This window comes from Meles meles, chromosome 2 (genome assembly GCF_922984935.1).
Source record: "Meles meles chromosome 2, mMelMel3.1 paternal haplotype, whole genome shotgun sequence".
Lineage (NCBI taxonomy): Eukaryota > Metazoa > Chordata > Mammalia > Carnivora > Mustelidae > Meles > Meles meles.
In genome coordinates this window covers 195,267,856-195,285,248 of record NC_060067.1, presented here as the reverse complement: position 1 = coordinate 195,285,248, position 17,393 = coordinate 195,267,856, and the positions used below count along the sequence as shown (strand labels likewise).

Sequence of the window (17,393 nt, the reverse complement as noted above, 5' to 3'; positions counted from 1 at the left end):
GTCCTACTCCCACATAATGATATTTAAAAGAAGCTATGCTGAGGGGCCTGGTTGGCTCAGTCAGTTATGCATCTGCCTTTAGCTCAGGTCATGATCCCAGGGTCCTGGAATCCAGCCCGCGTCTCCCTGCTCAGCAGGGAGTCTGCTTCTCCCTCTACTTCTGCCTGCTGTTCCCCTTGCTTGTACTCTCTCTCTCTCTCTGTCAAATAAATAAATTTAAAAAACAAAACAAAACAAAAGAATAAAAGCAGTTATGCTTAGAGGAAAAATGACCATATCCATGGACTGAAAAATAATAGAATGACTAGATTTTAGTGGAGAACTAAAACAGTACCCACAAAAATGTGAGGAAATATGAGTGGAGTATGAAAATTTGAAGGATGAAATGAGGAAGAAAAATGGAACTGAAGCAATAGGAAAATAAAATGTCTCAAATAGTATAGTGTAGAGTTCATAAACCCTGGGTCTTAAATCATACCACCAAAGCAAACAATGTATTTAACTTTCTATGCTCTCCTTTTGTGTTTTGGAATAATAGAGTGGATTTATAATAGTAATTTCCTACATATTACGTAAGTGGGATTAAGTGGTTGCTGGCTGCTACCCTTGCAAATGGTCTGATGCTCAGAAATAAACAGATGTGTATTGCACATCATTTATTTGGCACTGTGGGGAATATAAAGTATGAAAAGGTGCATATGTGAAGTCAAGCACAAATATATTGTGATTCTGATCACTGATACTATATAAAAACTCAGTGTGCTTAAAATTTTTTAGGATGGGGGTGCCTGAGTGGCTCAGTGGGTTAAAGCCTCTGCCTTCAGCTCGGGTCATGATCTCAGGGTCCTGGGATCGAGCCCCACATTGGGCCCTCTCCTCGGTGGGGAGCCTGCTTCCCCCTCTCTCTCTGCCTGCCTCCCTGCCTACTTGTGATCTCTCTGTCAGATAAAAAAAAAAATTTTTTTTTAGGATGAAGACCCTTTGTTCCATTGTAAAGGGAAGCTAACTCAGATCTCATCAGAAGAGTTTAGGAAATCGGGACACCTGGGTGGTTCTGTCCGTTAAGTGTCTGCCTTCAGCTCAGGTCATGATCCCAGGGTCCTGGGATTGGATCCCAAGGTCCTGGAATTGAACCCCATGGCAGGCTTCCTGCTCAGCATGGAGTCTGCTTCTCCCTCTGCCCCTCCCCCTGCTCCTATGCACAAACACACTCTTTTTCTCTCTTCCTCTATCAGATAAATAAAATCTTTAAAAAAATAGTTTAAAAATAGTTTAATAGTTTAAAATAAGTTTAAGTTTAATAGTTTATTAAGAAATAAAATAACAGCCTTTGTGTTCATTATGTGTAAACCCAATTCTAGTATCGGAAATTAAAATCCTGACAGGTTCATTTGATCTTGAATTAGAATAGGAGTGTGATTGCTAAACTTAACAATTACCAACTGTAAAATTTATCTCAGGAAGATTGTTTTAATGTCAGTAATTTAGTCCCTCATTGAAATCTCACTTCTGAAAATGGAAGTTTTATTTCCTTGATAGGCTTAACAGCTGCCATTAACTAAATGGAAAGAAAAGAACTTGTGTATCCCTTTAATAGAAGAAACTCTTGGGGCAACAAATGCAAATGGTTATATCAAGTGCCACAGCCATTAACCTTAAAAAAAGTGTCTCATAGAAAAGACTATTTATAGTATTATACTTGTTAAAGGTAAACATTTTAAATCTTAAGCTTTTAATATTAACTTGTAAATATTTTAAAAATTTTAAAAATTTGTTGCCCACATGTTTTTATATGTACTAGAGAATTATTAATTTTAGTCTAAGTCATTTTTTTTAAAGATTTTATTTATTTATTTGAGAGAGAGAGAGAATGAGAGAGAGGGAACATGAGAGGGGAGAGTTCAGAGGGAGAAGCAGACTTCCCGCTGAGGAGGGAGCCTGATGGTGGGACTCGATCCCGAGACTCCAAGATCATGACCTGAGCTAAAGGCAGTTGCTTAACCAACTGAGCCACCCAGGTACCCCTAGCCTAAGTCATTTATAGTAACATTTAGGTTGTTTCAAAAAATAAGTCTTAAATGGGTGGCACAGTCAACTGAGCCTCAGACTCTTGGTTTTGACTGAGGTCATGGTCTTGGTGTTGTGAAATCAAGCCCCATGTCAGGCACCTCACTTAGCACAGAGTCTGCTTGAGAGTCTCTCTCCCTGTGCCCCTCCCCCTAATGCATGTGTGCTTTCTCTCTTTAAAATGAATAAATAAGTCTTTATTTTTTTTTAAGATTTTATTTATTTATTTGACAGAGATCACAAGTAGGCAAAGAGGCAGGCAGAGAGAGGGGGAGAAGCAGGCTCCCTGCTGAGCAGAGAGCCCGATGCGGGGCTCGATCCCAGGACTCTGAGATCTTGACCTGAGCTGAAGGCAGAGGCTCAACCGAAGGCAGAGCCACCCATGTGCCCCAATAAATAAGTCTCTAAAAGAAGTTTAATTTCATAAACTGGAAAGTGAAGCTATAATAGGAGGTCAAGCTAGAGTGATTGAAAAGTGATTTTTCTCCTTTTTTTCTCTTTTTGGTCTGGATATTCGAATGATTTCTACCTTGAACATGTATTACTTGAGTGAATAAATATAATTAGATTTTGATTGGCATAGTCACAATAATTATTTTTCTTTTTTTAGGAAAAAAGATGCTCAAATTCCAGTTTTCCAAAATTTGATAAAATTCTTCATGAGCATTGACTAGCTACAGTTGTTTTTGGATTTCTGCTTTTATTAATTTTTCTACTATTATTTTTGCTCTTATAAAGGATGTTCACGTATTTGCTTTGGAATACAAAGTGGGCGATGGGCAACGTATTTACCTGGTGACAACCTATGCTCAACTTTGGTTTTATTATAAATCCCGGTAAGTCTGTCAAGGATCAAGGACAACACATTAAAGTTACATTTCCTTCATCTAGAAATGTTGGTGAAATTAATGCTGGGTGAATTAACTGTTGTGGATCTCCATCCCACATTTGGTTACTCCTTTATCCATAAAATGGAATTCTGGAGCTTCCGTGTCATAGCAGCACTAAATGATCTGACCAGGTGCTGGGAGAAAAGTCAGGGGCAATCGTGTGTGTATCTTGAGTTCTTGTGCATGTGATGACACAATTCCCCCCATCACTTTTTGTTCAAATTGCAAACCTTTTACTTCCATAGGATGCCATCTGGATTTCACTTAGCCCAAGTCATCATTTATTTACCTAGGCAGTATCTATTTTTATTAACCCATGTTAAAGTCCTGTCTCTTGATCCACATGTGAGCACTGAAAGCTCTTTGAAGTCAGGTGATTCAGAATATGTTTCTAGCCAATTTTTCAAATACTGGTTTCCTAAGGAAAATACAAAACTTAAAAATTCTCGTAAAAAGCTTATCCAATCCCAAGAATACATGTGATCCTGGGATTCCAGTTCGAGAAAGAAAGTTCTTTTCTCAGACGAGATTCATTCTGTCATCACACCAAGCATAAAGAAGGGTCATACAGTGTCAAAATTATCTGTGAATAAATAACAGCACGAGGTTGACCATGTTTTCAGGTAAATAATGTGACCGAATATGATTGTTACATCTTCTTTGATGGAAGTTCTTAATAATACGATGATCCGTAAACCCACGGGGGAGCAATTGTTCAGTTTGTCATGTCTTCATTATGCCATAGTTATATGTCATTAAATCACAGTCCAGTATCTTGAGATATAAGATCAACTACCATGATTCAAAAGGTATAACATAATAAACCTAACAATCTTGAACTATTTAATTCAGGAAAAATCTCTTACACTGCTATGAAGTCATTCCTGAAAATGCTGTGTGCAAGCTTTATTTTGATTTGGAATTTAACAAACTTGCCAATCCAGAAGCTGATGGAAAAAAGATGGTAGCATTACTCATTGAGGTAAATTACAAACTGAGGTTTTTCTCCTTATATTTGTATGTCTTTTCGTTCATGTATTCATTCATTAAGTGAATGCAGCCTGTGTAATATTTGGGTTCTGTGTTTCACCTCCTCTTTCTTTTCCTTTTGAATTTTCATTTCTTAATATGACTTCTCTGAGTAAATTTTTAAAATGGTCAGATTCAATTTAGGTCCATATATATTGTAATATTAGTATATCTATAAAAAATAGACCTGAGAGGGGCGCCTGGGAGGCTCATTTGGTTAAGCAACTGCCTTCAGCTCAGGTCATGATCCTGGAGTCCCGGGATCGAGTCCTACATCGGGCTCCCTATTCTATGGGGAGTCTGCTTTTCCCTCTGACCTCTCCCCTCACATGCGTGCGCGCGTTCTCTTTCTCTCTCTCTCAAATAAATAAAATCTTTAAGAAAGGGTCACCTGGGTAGCTCAGTGGGTTAAGCCTCTGCCTTCAGCTCAGGTCATGATCCCAGAGTCCTAGGATCGAGCCCCAAGTCGGGCTGTCTGCTCAGCAGGGAGCCTGCTTCCTCCTCTCTCCCTGTCTGCCTCTCTGCCTTCTTGTGATCTCTCTCTGTCAAATAAATAAATAAAATCTTTAAAAAAAAAAAAAGAAAAGAAAAAGAAAGTCCTAGCAAAGAGGGGGGCCTCGGTGGCTCAGTCAGTTAAGCATCTGTATTCAGCTTGGGTCATGATCCCAGGGTCCTGGGATCCAGCCCCACATCAGTCTCTCTGCTCAGAGGAAACCCTTTTCTCTCTCTCCCACTCCCCTGCTTGTGTTTCCTCTTTCACTGTGTCTCTCGCTGTCAAATAAACAAATAAAATATTTAAAAAAAAATCTTTAAGGAAAAAAAAAAGACTTGCGAAAGTGGCAGTTCAGAAACTTTGTTTTTAAATTATATATTAACTCTGTTGCAAGTAGCTGACTGATAAAAGTTAGGGAAAGTAATTTTTACTGTAAAAATTGGTTACTGAGATGAATTTTCAAGAATTAAAAATTATGTCCTAATTTTTGTGCTGGGAGGAATTTTGGAAATTATTCTGTCTTACACCATCATAAAGGAGGAGTCTAAGGTCTAGAAAACTCGTAAGGTCTTAAAACTCCTAAGTCCTATAGTATTGGTAAAACATGATCTAGAAGTACAGTTATTGTTGTTTTTAACAAAGAGAAAATACTGTCATTCCAGTATGTATTTTTGGTTTAGTAGTGTCAACTGGGAAGTTACTAACAAAAGGAATAATATGGGCTAGTTCAACAAAAGTCTACTAATGTTTTCTTATAAGATCTTTTAAGATTTTATTATATCAAGTGTTATTAAACTTACATTGGCTATTATTTGGGCTCAAAGTAGTATTAACATTTATTGATTAGTTTGTTTTCTTTTTAAAAATTTATTTATTTATTTTAATTTTTTTTTTTTTTTTAGATTTTATTTATTTATTTGACAGAGAGAGATCACAAGTAGACAGAGAGGCAGGCAGAGAGAGAGAGAGGGCAGCAGGCTCCCTGCTGAGTAGAGAGCCCGATGCGGGACTCGATCCCAGGACCCCGAGATCATGACCTGAGCCGAAGGCAGCGGCTTAACCCACTGAGCCACCCAGGCGCCCCTCTTTTTAAAAATTTATTAAAGTTTTTATTTTATTTTTTATTTTGAGAGAGAGAATGAGCAAGCCAGGGGAGGGGCAGAGGGAGAGAGAGAATCCCAAGTCAACTCCACGCTGAGCGCAGAGCCAGATGTGAGCCTCGATCCCATGACTCTGACATCATGACCTGGGCTGAAATCAGAAGTTGGATGCCTAACTGACTGAGCCACCCAAGCACCCCTTAATTTTTTTTTTCTTTTTCTTTTTAGAGAGAGAGTGTATGCACATGTGAGTTGGGGGAGGGACAGAGGGAGGGAGAGAGAGAGAATCCCCGAGATCATGGCCTGAGCCAAAATCAAGAGTCGGACGCCCAACTGACTGAGCCACTGAGCCGCTCCTTAATTTTTTTCTCTTAGATGTTAACTATAGATGACACATTTTATAACTTTAAAAATATATCTTAAAATGTTTTTGATAAAGAGTATCTGCTGATTATGTTGAATCACTCTTTAAAATTTTTTTGAAAAATGTATGCAAATACATAAAAAAAGTCATGTAATGTTAGCTTTTTCTTGGCTTCCCCCTCTTTTACTTAGGTTTATTTATTATGAAGTATAGTTGACATCTAATATTTTATTAGTTTCAGGGCTATAACATAGTAATTTAACATTTAATATACATTATATAAGAGTCATCATGTTAAGTCTAGTTTCCGTTTGTCACCATATAAGCTTATTACAATATTAATGACTAGAATGCTTACGTTGTTTTGCATACATCCCTGTAACTTACATATTTTATAACCACAAGTTTGTATCTCAATCTGCTTCACCTATTTCAACCATACTCCTACTTCCTCCTCTCTGGCATCTGCATTTTGTTCTCTGGATTTTTGAGTCTGTTTGGTTTATTTTGTTTATTTTGTTTTTTAGATTACACAGGTAAGTGAAACCATGTGGTATTTGACTTTCCCTGTTTGACTTATTTCACTTAGCATAATACCAGTGCTGGCAAGTGGCAAAATGTTATTCTTTTTCATGGCTGAGTAATTTTCTTGTGTGTATATATACCACATCTTCTTTTTCCATTCATTTGTCAGTGGACACAGGTGTCTTCCATATCATGGCTATTGGAAATAATGCTGCAATAAACCTAGGAATGCATGTGTCTATTTGAATTACTGCTGTTTTATTCTTGGGTAAATCCCTGGGAATAGAATTGTTGGACCATTTGGTAGCTCTATTTTTCACTTTTTGAGAAATCTCCATACTGTTTTCCATAGAGGCTACACAATTCGCGTTCCCACCAACAGTGCACAAGGATTTCCTTTTCTCTACATCCTTGCCAACATTTATTTCTTGTCTTTTTGATATTCGCCATTCTGGCTTGTGTGAGGTAATACCTCATTGTGGTTTTCATTTGCATTTCCCTGATGATCAGTGATATTAAGCATTTCTTCATGTGTCTGTTGGCCATCTGTATGTCTTCTTTGGGAAAAGGTCTATTCAAGTTTTCTGCATATTTTAAAAATCAGATTTTTTTTTTTTTGGTGTTGAATTTTAGGAGTTCTTTATATATTTTGGATATTAATCTCTTATCAGATATATCTTTTGTAAATACCTTCTCCCACTCAGTAGATTGTCTTTTTGTTTTGTTGATGGTTTCCTTCACTGTGCAAAAGCTTTTAGTTTGATACAGTCCCAGTTGTTTATTTCTGCTTTTGTTACACTTTACTGAGGAGACAGATCCGAAAAATAATGCTAAGACAAATGGGCAAGAGATTATTGCCTTTATTTTCTTCAAGGAGTTTTATGGTTTCAGGTCTTCAGTTTAGATCTTTAATCCATTTTGAGTTTATTTTTGTACGTGATGTAAGAAAGTGAATTGTTTTTTATGTAGTTGTTCAGTTTTCCCAGCACTATGTATTGAAGACATTGTCTTTTATCCGTTGTATATTCTTTCCTTCTTGGTCATAGAATAACTGACCATTTAATTGTGGGTTTATTTCTGGGCTCTCTATTCTATTTCCTTGATTTATATGTGTACTTTTGAGTCAGTATGTACTGTTTTGATTACTGTAGCTTTGTAGTATGGTTTGAAATCTGGAAGTGTGATACCTCCAGCTCTGTTCTTTTTTCTTGAGATTGCTTTATCTAGTTGTGGTCTTTTGTAGCAATGTCTATACAACTAGGCTTACCTGCTGGGTATAGCAGTGTGTGTGTCCCTATGAGCAGGGGGAGGGGCAGAGGGAGAGGGAATCTTAGGCAGAGCTGAGTGCTCTTTCCCATGGCCCTGAAATCATGACCTGAGCTGAACCAAGAGTGGGACACTTAATTAACTGTGTCACCCAGGTGCCCCAAGACTATTTTAGGTAATATAATCTTCATATATATTTACATGGAGATTAATTTCATTTATTGGTTACTTTGTATGACAAGTGTATAACCCAGTAAGTACTTTTCCTTTTGAGTCCCCCTGTGAAGAGGCATAAATTAGATTAACTCTTACCTTAACAGATGGTTAAGAAGTAACTGACTAATAATAGCTAGTGATAACATGTTGTCCTTTGAGGCAGTGACAACTGATGAACTTTAATAAGCCCCTTCTGCCAAATGGAATGGACTCTGATGCTAATGCATTTATAAAACTATGCTGACAGGTAACATTGCTCAAATAATCATATTTCTAACTTGTGGATCTTATAGTTTTAATATTTAAATGTCTTTTTTTTTAAGATTTTATTTATCTGTTTGACAGAGAGAGATCACAAGTAGGCAGAGAGGCAGGCAGAGAGGGGGGAGAAGGGGAAGCAGGCTCCCTGCTGAGCAGAGAGCCCGATGCGGGGCGCGATTCCAGGACCCTGAGATCATGACCTGAGCCGAGGGCAGAGGCTTAACCCACTGAGCCACCCAGGCTCAGTCTTATATTTTTATTTAAAGTTTAACTTGGGAAAGTTGACTTAGATGATTAGGATTATTTTTTGTTTGTTTGTTTAACCTAGGCAGTCACTACATTTATTCTGTATAGCTCCAAAATATAAAACTGGACTTTATTCATTGATCAGAAACGTTTCAGCCTCCAGTAAGTGTCAGTGTGTCGGCACTCGGAAAACCGTGGGTTAGCCCACAGAGACCTAGCTTCTGCCTTCACAGAATTCATAGTCTCATGGGGGATAACAAATTAGGATAGCTTTAATTACCATAATTTAAAAAGGGGCTTAAACACGATAGAGATTTATTTCTCCCTCATGTAGTGTCTGAATATGGCTCCGTTACACAGAGACCAGGCTTGTTGCTTTGCTGTTTCCTGAGATGTTGCCTTTATGTAGACTGTCCAAATGGCTCACGACCACAATGTCTACTTTCCAGTCAATGGAAGACTGGTGACTTCCCCCATGTCACCGGGCATGCATCTCCCTTGTAAGAGTATAACTTGGAAATCACCTGCTTTCCTTCTGTTCATGTCCCATTGGCCTGAACTTGGTCGTATGGCCACACCTTACTGCCAGGGAGTCTGGGAAGTGCAGTCTGTATGCTGGGTGGCCTTGTGTCCAGGTAGTCAGCATTCTGTCTCCACAGAAGCAGAAGAGAATGGATGGTGAGGGGTAGCCTCTGTAATGGAGTGGACACCGAAGTCAAAATAATAACACAAATTCACATAAAACTAGCCATGTAAGAACTCTAACTGGGGACAGAGTGTGAAGGGGGAATGGATGTAGAGAGGGAAATTGAGGAGGCCTCTGAGAAAGTGAGAATTTATTGAAGAATACAGAGAGCATGGGAGGGGTTGTTATAATGATGCAAAAATAACATGAATAAATACAAGTTCGGTATCTTTAAGTGCTTGGCAGTTTATAAGCCCTTTGCTCATGTCAAGATAACCATGTATGGTAGTTCTTAGTAACTTCATTTTGCAAGTGGGAAAACAGGTTTCAGAAGTGACTTGTCTTGTGGCTGCACAGCTAATGCTTTTAAGCAGGGACGTATGCCAAGCAATGTGCTAACTTTTTACTCTCATCTTGTCATTTACTCCTTGCAACAAATCCCAGAAGTTAGATCAGATTATAATCCCATTTTGCAGTCAAGGAATGTAAAGTTTGGACATGACCAAAGTCACACAGAGCTGGTAAATGGCAAAGCCAGTACTCAAACCTAGATCTTTCTGATTCCAAATCTGGTGCTCCTACCTCTGGGCTTGCCGCCTGCACTGCATAACTGCCTTCAGTGTCAGTAGCCCCTTGCCCCAGAGGGCTGAATTTTTGGAGGTAGATTTTGGCTCAGTATGTGTGAGGAACCTTCCAAAAACTAAAACTATGAAAAATGGAATTAGTGACTTTTTAACTCGTAGATGATATTTGAAGAGATGCTTAAAAAGAAATATATTTACTGTGCTTAAAAAGGAATATTATTTACTGTGATTTTGGAGGAGATTAATATATAAGATAAATTGTTTGCATTTTAGGACTTCTTTACTCCTGAGAGTCTATGACTCTCCGAACATGTGGGATAATTTAAATGTGATGTATATTTCTATGTATCAGTAATTTGGTGAAATTGTTACATTGTAAATATTCAGATAATAAAATTTAAAAATGAGGGGTACCTGGGTGGCTCTGGGTGGGTTGAAGCCTCTGCCTTCGGCTCAGGTCATGATCCCAGTGTTGTGGGAGCGAGCCCCACATCGGGCTCTCTGCTCAGCGGGGAGTCTGCTTCCTCCTCTCTCTCTCTGCCTGCCTCTCTGCCTACTTGTGATCTCTGTCTGTCAAATAAATAAAATCTTTAAAAAAATAAATAAAAAATGAGTTAGAGTTGTACCAAGATATTTGAATTTCTTCATGGAAAATTTTTGAAACAATTTGAAATACTAATTACTTACATTTTATCTGTGTTTTTAGCATGTTTGTAAAGCACTTCGAGAGCTATACAGGGTTAATTGTTCAGCCGAAGATGTTTTCAACTTGGATTCCAGCACTGATGAAAAATTTAGCCGTCATCTAGTATTTCAGCTTCATGATGTGGCATTTAAAGATAACATTCATGTTGGTAAGTGTACTGTTTTTTAAAAAGTCATGGAATTCTGTTAAAATCCTCATATTTTCCTTTTTCTCTTAAGGTTTTATACGTATTTTTCCGGCTTTATGGTTGTTGCCCTATCCTAAATACTGAAATGTGATTTTTCACATTGTCAGGATTTGCCTTTAGTTCTAGACCTACCTTCCTCTTCTAGAAACATTTTAGACACGTTAACCTACTCAGGACGCCCTTGGCATTAGTGCCTCCGGCTAGAGATTGTGAGATGGTCACGCATTGCCTGGTACTGGTTTCTGTTCCAACAGGAGACATTTCAGAAGTTTGCTGGGTAATGCATGAGAGGCCCAGTTCAGATCTTATCTGTGGTGCATCGGAGCTGTATTTCTGTCCTTAGCCTTAGCTTTTACTCCCTGAGGACTGGGGATTGGGCTCCAAACCACACCTGGAGAGGCTTTTTTCTTGTTTATTGCTCCAGACTGAACCTCAGGATTGGGAAAATGTCCACATATATAAGCCCGAGAGTGTTTGTTTGGTATTGGACATTGAGAGATGCAGGCCCCGGTATGGAAATGGAGTCAGTCTGAGGGGGAGCAAGTAGGCAGAATGGGAAACACTGAAAATCAAGGTCTAAGTAGAAGCCCAAATCCCGAGTGTTGATCGGAGCAGCAGTAGAGCGAGTATTTGTAGCTCTGAATGGCAGATGATTAACCGAAGTGCAGGTGATAGGTAATGCATTTCAGAACTACATTTGTGTGATAGTTTCGCGGGTACCTACGGGAAAAGGCATGAACATAGTCACTATAGGACTAGCATAGAAGTCAGCAACCTAATTGCTAAATTAGACTAATGCTAGGTCACAGTGACCTAGTTTGCTATGTATGAGGGGCTCCTATGATCTCCCTATTTTGTGTTTCATCGTTGGACATTCCTTCCATCTTTCTTTCATCCCTTAGATAATGATAATTGTGGAATCAATCCTTGTCCCTCTGTTCACTCTACACATAACCTTGATTATCATCTGCTCTCAAGTCGACACGTAGATGGTAATCAAAGCCATAAGTCTTCATCCTCGGCCAAGATTGTCCTTGATGCCAGGCCCATACAGCCAACTGCCTATTAAACATTCCCACATAGACACTTCAAACGCAGCATTCCTTGACCACATTCCTCATTTTCCCCCTAACCTTGCCCTTTCTCCTGTGATATGTACATCAGTGAGTAGTAGCCATCATCTGCCCAACTGCCTGAGTGGAAATGCTGGTGTCCTCTCCGAGCTCTGTTTTCTCAGCCTCCTTATTTAGTCAGTCGGCTGGACGGATCTGATTGTGCCGCCGATGTGCCTCACAGACTTTAGGGACTGTTCGTCGCCTTCGGGAAAATGTCCAGATTTCTCAGTGTGCACAGAGGCCCACCGTGCGCTAGCCTCCTCTCACACCACCTGACCCTTGTAGTAAACCTTGTAAACCCTGCCAGTGTTTTGTTTGGTTGTAATGCGACTGCCTGACTTAAGCTTTGATTGCCGAGGCATCCATTTCCAAGACTGCTGTCTCAGTAAACCTGGGCCGCCACACCCCACCCACGGAGGCTCTTTGGATTCAGAAATCTTTTTTTTTTTTTAAATATATATTTTTTAAGATTTTATTTATTTAACAGACAGAGATCACAAGTAGGCAGAGAGGCAGGCAGAGACAGAGGAAGAAGCAGGCTCCCTGCTGAGCAGAGAGCCCGATGAGGGGCTTGATCCGAGGACCCCAAGACCATGACCTGAGCTGAAGGCAGAGGCTTTGACCCACTGAGCCACCCAGGCATCCCGGATTCAGAAATCTTGATTGAGTTCAGTAACTCACCTTTTGGGTGTCTTGTTTCTCTTCCTTGCTTTAAATTCCTGCTCTTATGTTTTAAATTCACCAGTAAGGTGTGAGTCCGGGCCCCCGCCTGTGCTTGCACTCCCTACCCGAGAGCCTGCTGTGTGGCCCCAGGTAGGCGGTGTAATTTTTAGGTCTTATAAGTAATAAACCTTTATTTTTTCAGAATTTCCTGATGATTGTTACCGAAGGGCCTCTTATAGTCATAAATGAGAGCCACAAGGGCCAGTCCTGGTACAAAATAGGTCTTCTTTCACCAGGGCCACATTTTCTCTTGTCTGTGGGCCTTTGGACTTTTGGGTGCTGCTCTCTGAAAAGACATACTCCAGTTACCTGGTCTGTGAAGACTCAGTGTAGATATCGTCAAATGAATAGCCATTTCTGTCACGTCCCTAAGACTCGGTGGCGTTTCGTCTGGGTTGTAGCGATTTCTGGCGTCCAAGCATTCAGCACTTCGGAGGTAGTTTTTCTGTGTTGTTGTTGTTTTGTATTCTTTACTTAAGTTCCACTTAATGTTTCTTTAGGGCAGGGACAGTTTCTTACTCACTTTTTATTTCCAGAACTTAGCGCGTGATAATGTCTTTATCAGTAATAGTGCAACAGCAATAAAATACAAGCAGGCATTGATAAGGATGTGGGGAGTGAAAGACTACTAAGAAGGCTCTAGCACCGAGCTCCCCATGCCACAGTCTTAAGCAAGACATGTCTTTCATCCTGTTCACTCCTCGAGCCTGCTCTGCGGCTCCCAGCGGAAGGCTGAGCATCGAGACTGGTTGCTAGGGAGGACGGGGAATAGAGATTCGTCAGGTAATTAGCAGTCTCTGCTGCAGATGTCTTCTGAAAGAGAAGACATTCAAGCTGGCTTTAAATCCGATTTCCTTAGAGAAACAAAGTGAGAAAGGCTTTACTGGCAGAACAGTATACACAGAAGTATGGAGATACAAGTTTGAGGCTAACCTGGGGAGGGCAGAGGGGGGCTGAAATTTCTTTCCTCCAGAATTATGGACTGCCGGGACCAGAGATGCAGAGATGTTGAAATTAGGCTAAGATTTCCCCTTCAGTTCCCGTCCCTCCACGTATGTCTTGGTGACATTTGTAGCTCCCCTTGTCAGCCTGCCAGAAAGTAGAATTAGAGTAAGCGTAAGCAATCAGAGAATGTTGGCCAGGTCTGTGAGTTTGCTCTGCCTGAAATACACCTCTGCCAGCCTGCCGTAGGAGCTGAAATTCCTAGGATTGATACGTTCTTTTGAGTTATCCCCAGCAGTAAAACACCTATCCCTGCATTGATGGGAAGGGCGATAAGATTGGGGAAGGAAGTGGAAGCCTGTGCTGGACTGACATCATGCTGCTGATACTGTCATTGTTGTGTCCTGGCGACGTTAGCTCCCTGCCAGAGATTGGAGGGCCACCTGGCCTGCCGAGGGCTCCCTTCCCAGGCAGTTCCACCGCCGTGCCTTCACTTCTCCCACTGCTCCCGTCAAATAGATGTAATTTCCGGGAACATTAACGTTACCCATATATGTTCGTTTGCTTTGTTGTCCTGTGCTGCATCATGATTTCTTTTTACTCAGTATTTACCCTCAGTTCCCTCATTCCAGAGATAAATCATGCCTGTATATCATTGCCAGGATCAAATGCTTCTGCTTTCATTTTGATGTATGGTGTTTGATGAGCTACTGGGTTTGTTTCGTTGAGCAGAGAGTAATTGGAGAAAGAGAATTTTGAATTTAAAGCATGTGTATCCTGTGATTTAAAAGTTTAAGCTGGGGGTGTCTGGGTAGCTCAGTCGGTTAAGCGTCTGCCTTCAGCTCAGGTCACGATCTCAGGGTCCTGCGATCGAGTCCCATGTCGGGCTCCCTGCTCAGTGGGGAGCCTGCTTCTCCCTCTCCGTCTGCTACTTCCCCTGCTTGTGCTCTCTCACTCTCTGTCAAATAAATAAATAAAATCTTAAAAAAAAAAAAAGTGTAAACTGTCTGGTAAATAAAGTGACAAACCCCGACAATAGCAGTTTTAGAAATTAAAATTAAGTTTCTCCTACCACACCACATTTCTCCAGTATTGTTATATATGAAGCAACTTAACCAAATTCTCACTTGAATTTATGGTATAAATAATACATGAGGGTTCCAGAAGTTCTGGATTATCATGCCATCTTTTCTTGGTAAAGGTAGGCCCGCTAGTTGTTAGAGCTCTTCGAGTAAGTGCTGAAATGCCGCATACACGTATTTAATTGCTTTCAGTCTGGGCTTCAGTTACGGTGCCACAGCCCGTCTCGTGGCCAATGAGAGGGAAAAGCAGGAGGAACAGCAGTTGTGGAGTGATGTCTGGGGATGTCGGGGTTCCCAGGGCATATTATGGCAGGAAAAGGAAAGAGAGGCAGCTCTGAGCAATCTGCTGACAGCCTGACTCAAGGAGATGATGGCGGTGTTTATGTGCATTATCTTGGCAGCACTATTGATGCCTATAAACCTTGCATTCTTTAACCCATTAATTGTCAAGATGCATTCTACTCAATTTGTATTAATAAAAGTGGTGCTCTCGGGGCGCCCTGGGGGTGGCTCAGTTGTTAAGCGTCTGCCTTCGACTCAGGTCATGATCCCAGGGTGCTGGGATCAAGCCCTGAGGCATTGGGCTCCCTGCTCAGGGAGGAGTCTGCTTCTCCCTCTCCCTAGACCCGACCCCCGCTTGTGCTCTCTCTCTCTTGCTCTGTTCTCTCTCTCTCCAATAAATAAATAAAAATCTTTAAAAATAAAAATAGAATCAAAGTGATGCTCTCTTGGTGACAAGATGTTAGGCCCAGGTTCATGGTAGTAACAGCGACACAGCTCCTCAAACCAGCCTGCCTTTGTAAGATGATCTATTTACTTACTGATTTTTCACTTTTACACTGGAATAAAAAAAAATTGTTTTAAAATAGTAGTAATTAGAGAATCTTGCAGGTCAGGTTACTGGGCAGTTTTTAGATTTTTATTTAAATTCTAGTTAGTTACCGTATGGTGTACGACTGGTTTCAGGGGGTAGATGAGTGATTCATCACTTACGTAGAATACCCGGTGTCATCACATCTAGTGTCCTCCTTAGCACCCACCACCCATTTAGCCCAGCCCCCACCCACCTCCCTCCATCAACTCTTAGTTTGTTCTCTGTCCTTAAGAGTCTGCATGGTTTGGTTTCCTTCCAGTCTCTCTCTCTCTCTCTTTTTTTCATCCCTTCCCATATGTTCATCTGTTTTGTTTCGTAAATTCCACATATGAGTCAAATCATATGGTATTTGTCTTTCTCTGACTGACTTATTTCGCCTAGCACAATATACTCTAGCTCCATCCACGTCATTGCAAATGGCAAGATTTCATTCTTTATACTGGCTGAGTAGTATTCCAGCGTGTGTGTGTATGTGTGTGTGTGTGTGTGCTCACGTGTGCGTGCACGTGTGCCTGTACATGCCACATCTTTATCCATTCCTCAGACGATGGACACTTGGGCTCTTTCCATAGTTTGCCTATTGTTGATAATGCTGCTATAAAAACTGGGGTGCACATGCCCCTTTGAATCTGTATTTTTGTACCCAACTTCCTAGTACAGTTGCTGGGTCAATAGGATAGTTCTCTTTTTAACTTGAGAAGCCTCCATACTATTTTCCCCAGTGGTTGCACCAGTTTGCATTCCCACCGTCACTGTAAGAGGATTCCCTTCTCTCCACATCCTCACCAGCATCTTTCCTTTCCTGACTTGTTAGTTTTAGCCATTCCGACTGGTGTGAGGTGATATCTCACTGTAGTTTTGACTTGTATTTCCCTGATGCTGACTCATGTGGAGCACTTTTCATAGGTCTTTTAGCCCTCTGGATATCTTCTTTGCCAAAATGTCTATCCATGTCTGTGACCCATTTTTTTAAGTGGATTATTTCTTTTTTTTAAAAGACTTATTGTTTCGAGAGAGAATGAGAGAGAGAGAGAGATCAGGGGGAGGAGCAGAGGGAGAGAATCCTCAAGCAGACTCCCCACTGAGCCCGGAGCCCTACATGGGACTCAGTTGCAGAACTCTGAGATCATGACCTGAGTCAAAACCAAGAACTAGATACTCAACCAACTGAGCCATCCAGGCGCCCCTGGATTATTTGTTTATGGGTATTGAGTTTGATAAGTTCTTTATAGACTTTGGATACTAACCTTTTATCAGATAGGTCTTTTGCAGATATCTTCTCCCATTCCATAGGTTGCCTTTAGTTTTGCTGATTGCTTCCTTCACTGTGCAGAAACTTTATCTTGATGTAGTCCCAATAGTTCATTTTCGTTTTCATCTCCTTGCCTCCTGCAACATGTCTAGTAAGAATTTGCTACAGCTGTGGGACGCCTGGGTGGCTCAGTGGGTTAAAGCCTCTGCCTTCGGCTCAGGTCATGATCCCAGTGTCCTGGGATCGAGCCCCACATCGGGCTCTCTGCTCCGCAGGGAGCCTGCTTCCTCCTCTCTCTCTGCCTGCCTCTCTGCCTAGTTGTGATTTCTCTCTGTCAAATAAATAAAATATTTAAAAGAAAAAAAAAAAAGAATTTGCTACAGCTGAGGTCACAGAGGTTGCTGCCTATGTCCTCCACGAGGATTTTGATGGTTTCCTGCCTCACAATTAAGTCCTTCCTTCATTTTGAACTTACTTTTGTGTATGGCGTATGGAAATGGTCTGGTTTCATTCCTTTGCATGTTGCGGTCCAGTTTTCCCAGCACCATTTGTAGGAGGAGACCGTCTTTTTTCCATTGGATATTGTTTCCTGCTTTGTCAAAGATGAGTGGACCATATAGTTGTGGGCCCATTTCTGAGTTTTCCGTTCTGCTCCATTGATCTGTATGTCTGTTTTGTGCCAGGACCATACTGTCTTGATGACTTTGGCGTTATAATAGAGCTGGAAGTCTGGAATCGTGAAGCCCCCACCTTTGGTTTTCTTTTTCAGGATCACTTTGGCTATTT

The 17,393-nt window shown here is 40.8% G+C and overlaps 1 protein-coding gene across 4 annotated transcripts in view; it reads left to right on the top strand.

Annotated features, from left to right (window-relative positions):
- The window catches only part of PRIMPOL (primase and DNA directed polymerase), a 54,328-nt gene that overhangs the window by 12,748 nt on the left and 24,187 nt on the right, over window positions 1–17,393 (top strand). For all 4 annotated transcript variants that reach the window (XM_045986009.1, XM_045986028.1, XM_045986017.1 and 1 more), the window contains exons 6-8: window positions 2,806–2,903; window positions 3,810–3,939; window positions 10,433–10,580. In XM_045986009.1, coding sequence (XP_045841965.1) covers window positions 2,806–2,903; window positions 3,810–3,939; window positions 10,433–10,580 — 376 coding nt within the window. The remainder of the gene's footprint in view (window positions 1–2,805; window positions 2,904–3,809; window positions 3,940–10,432; window positions 10,581–17,393) is intronic.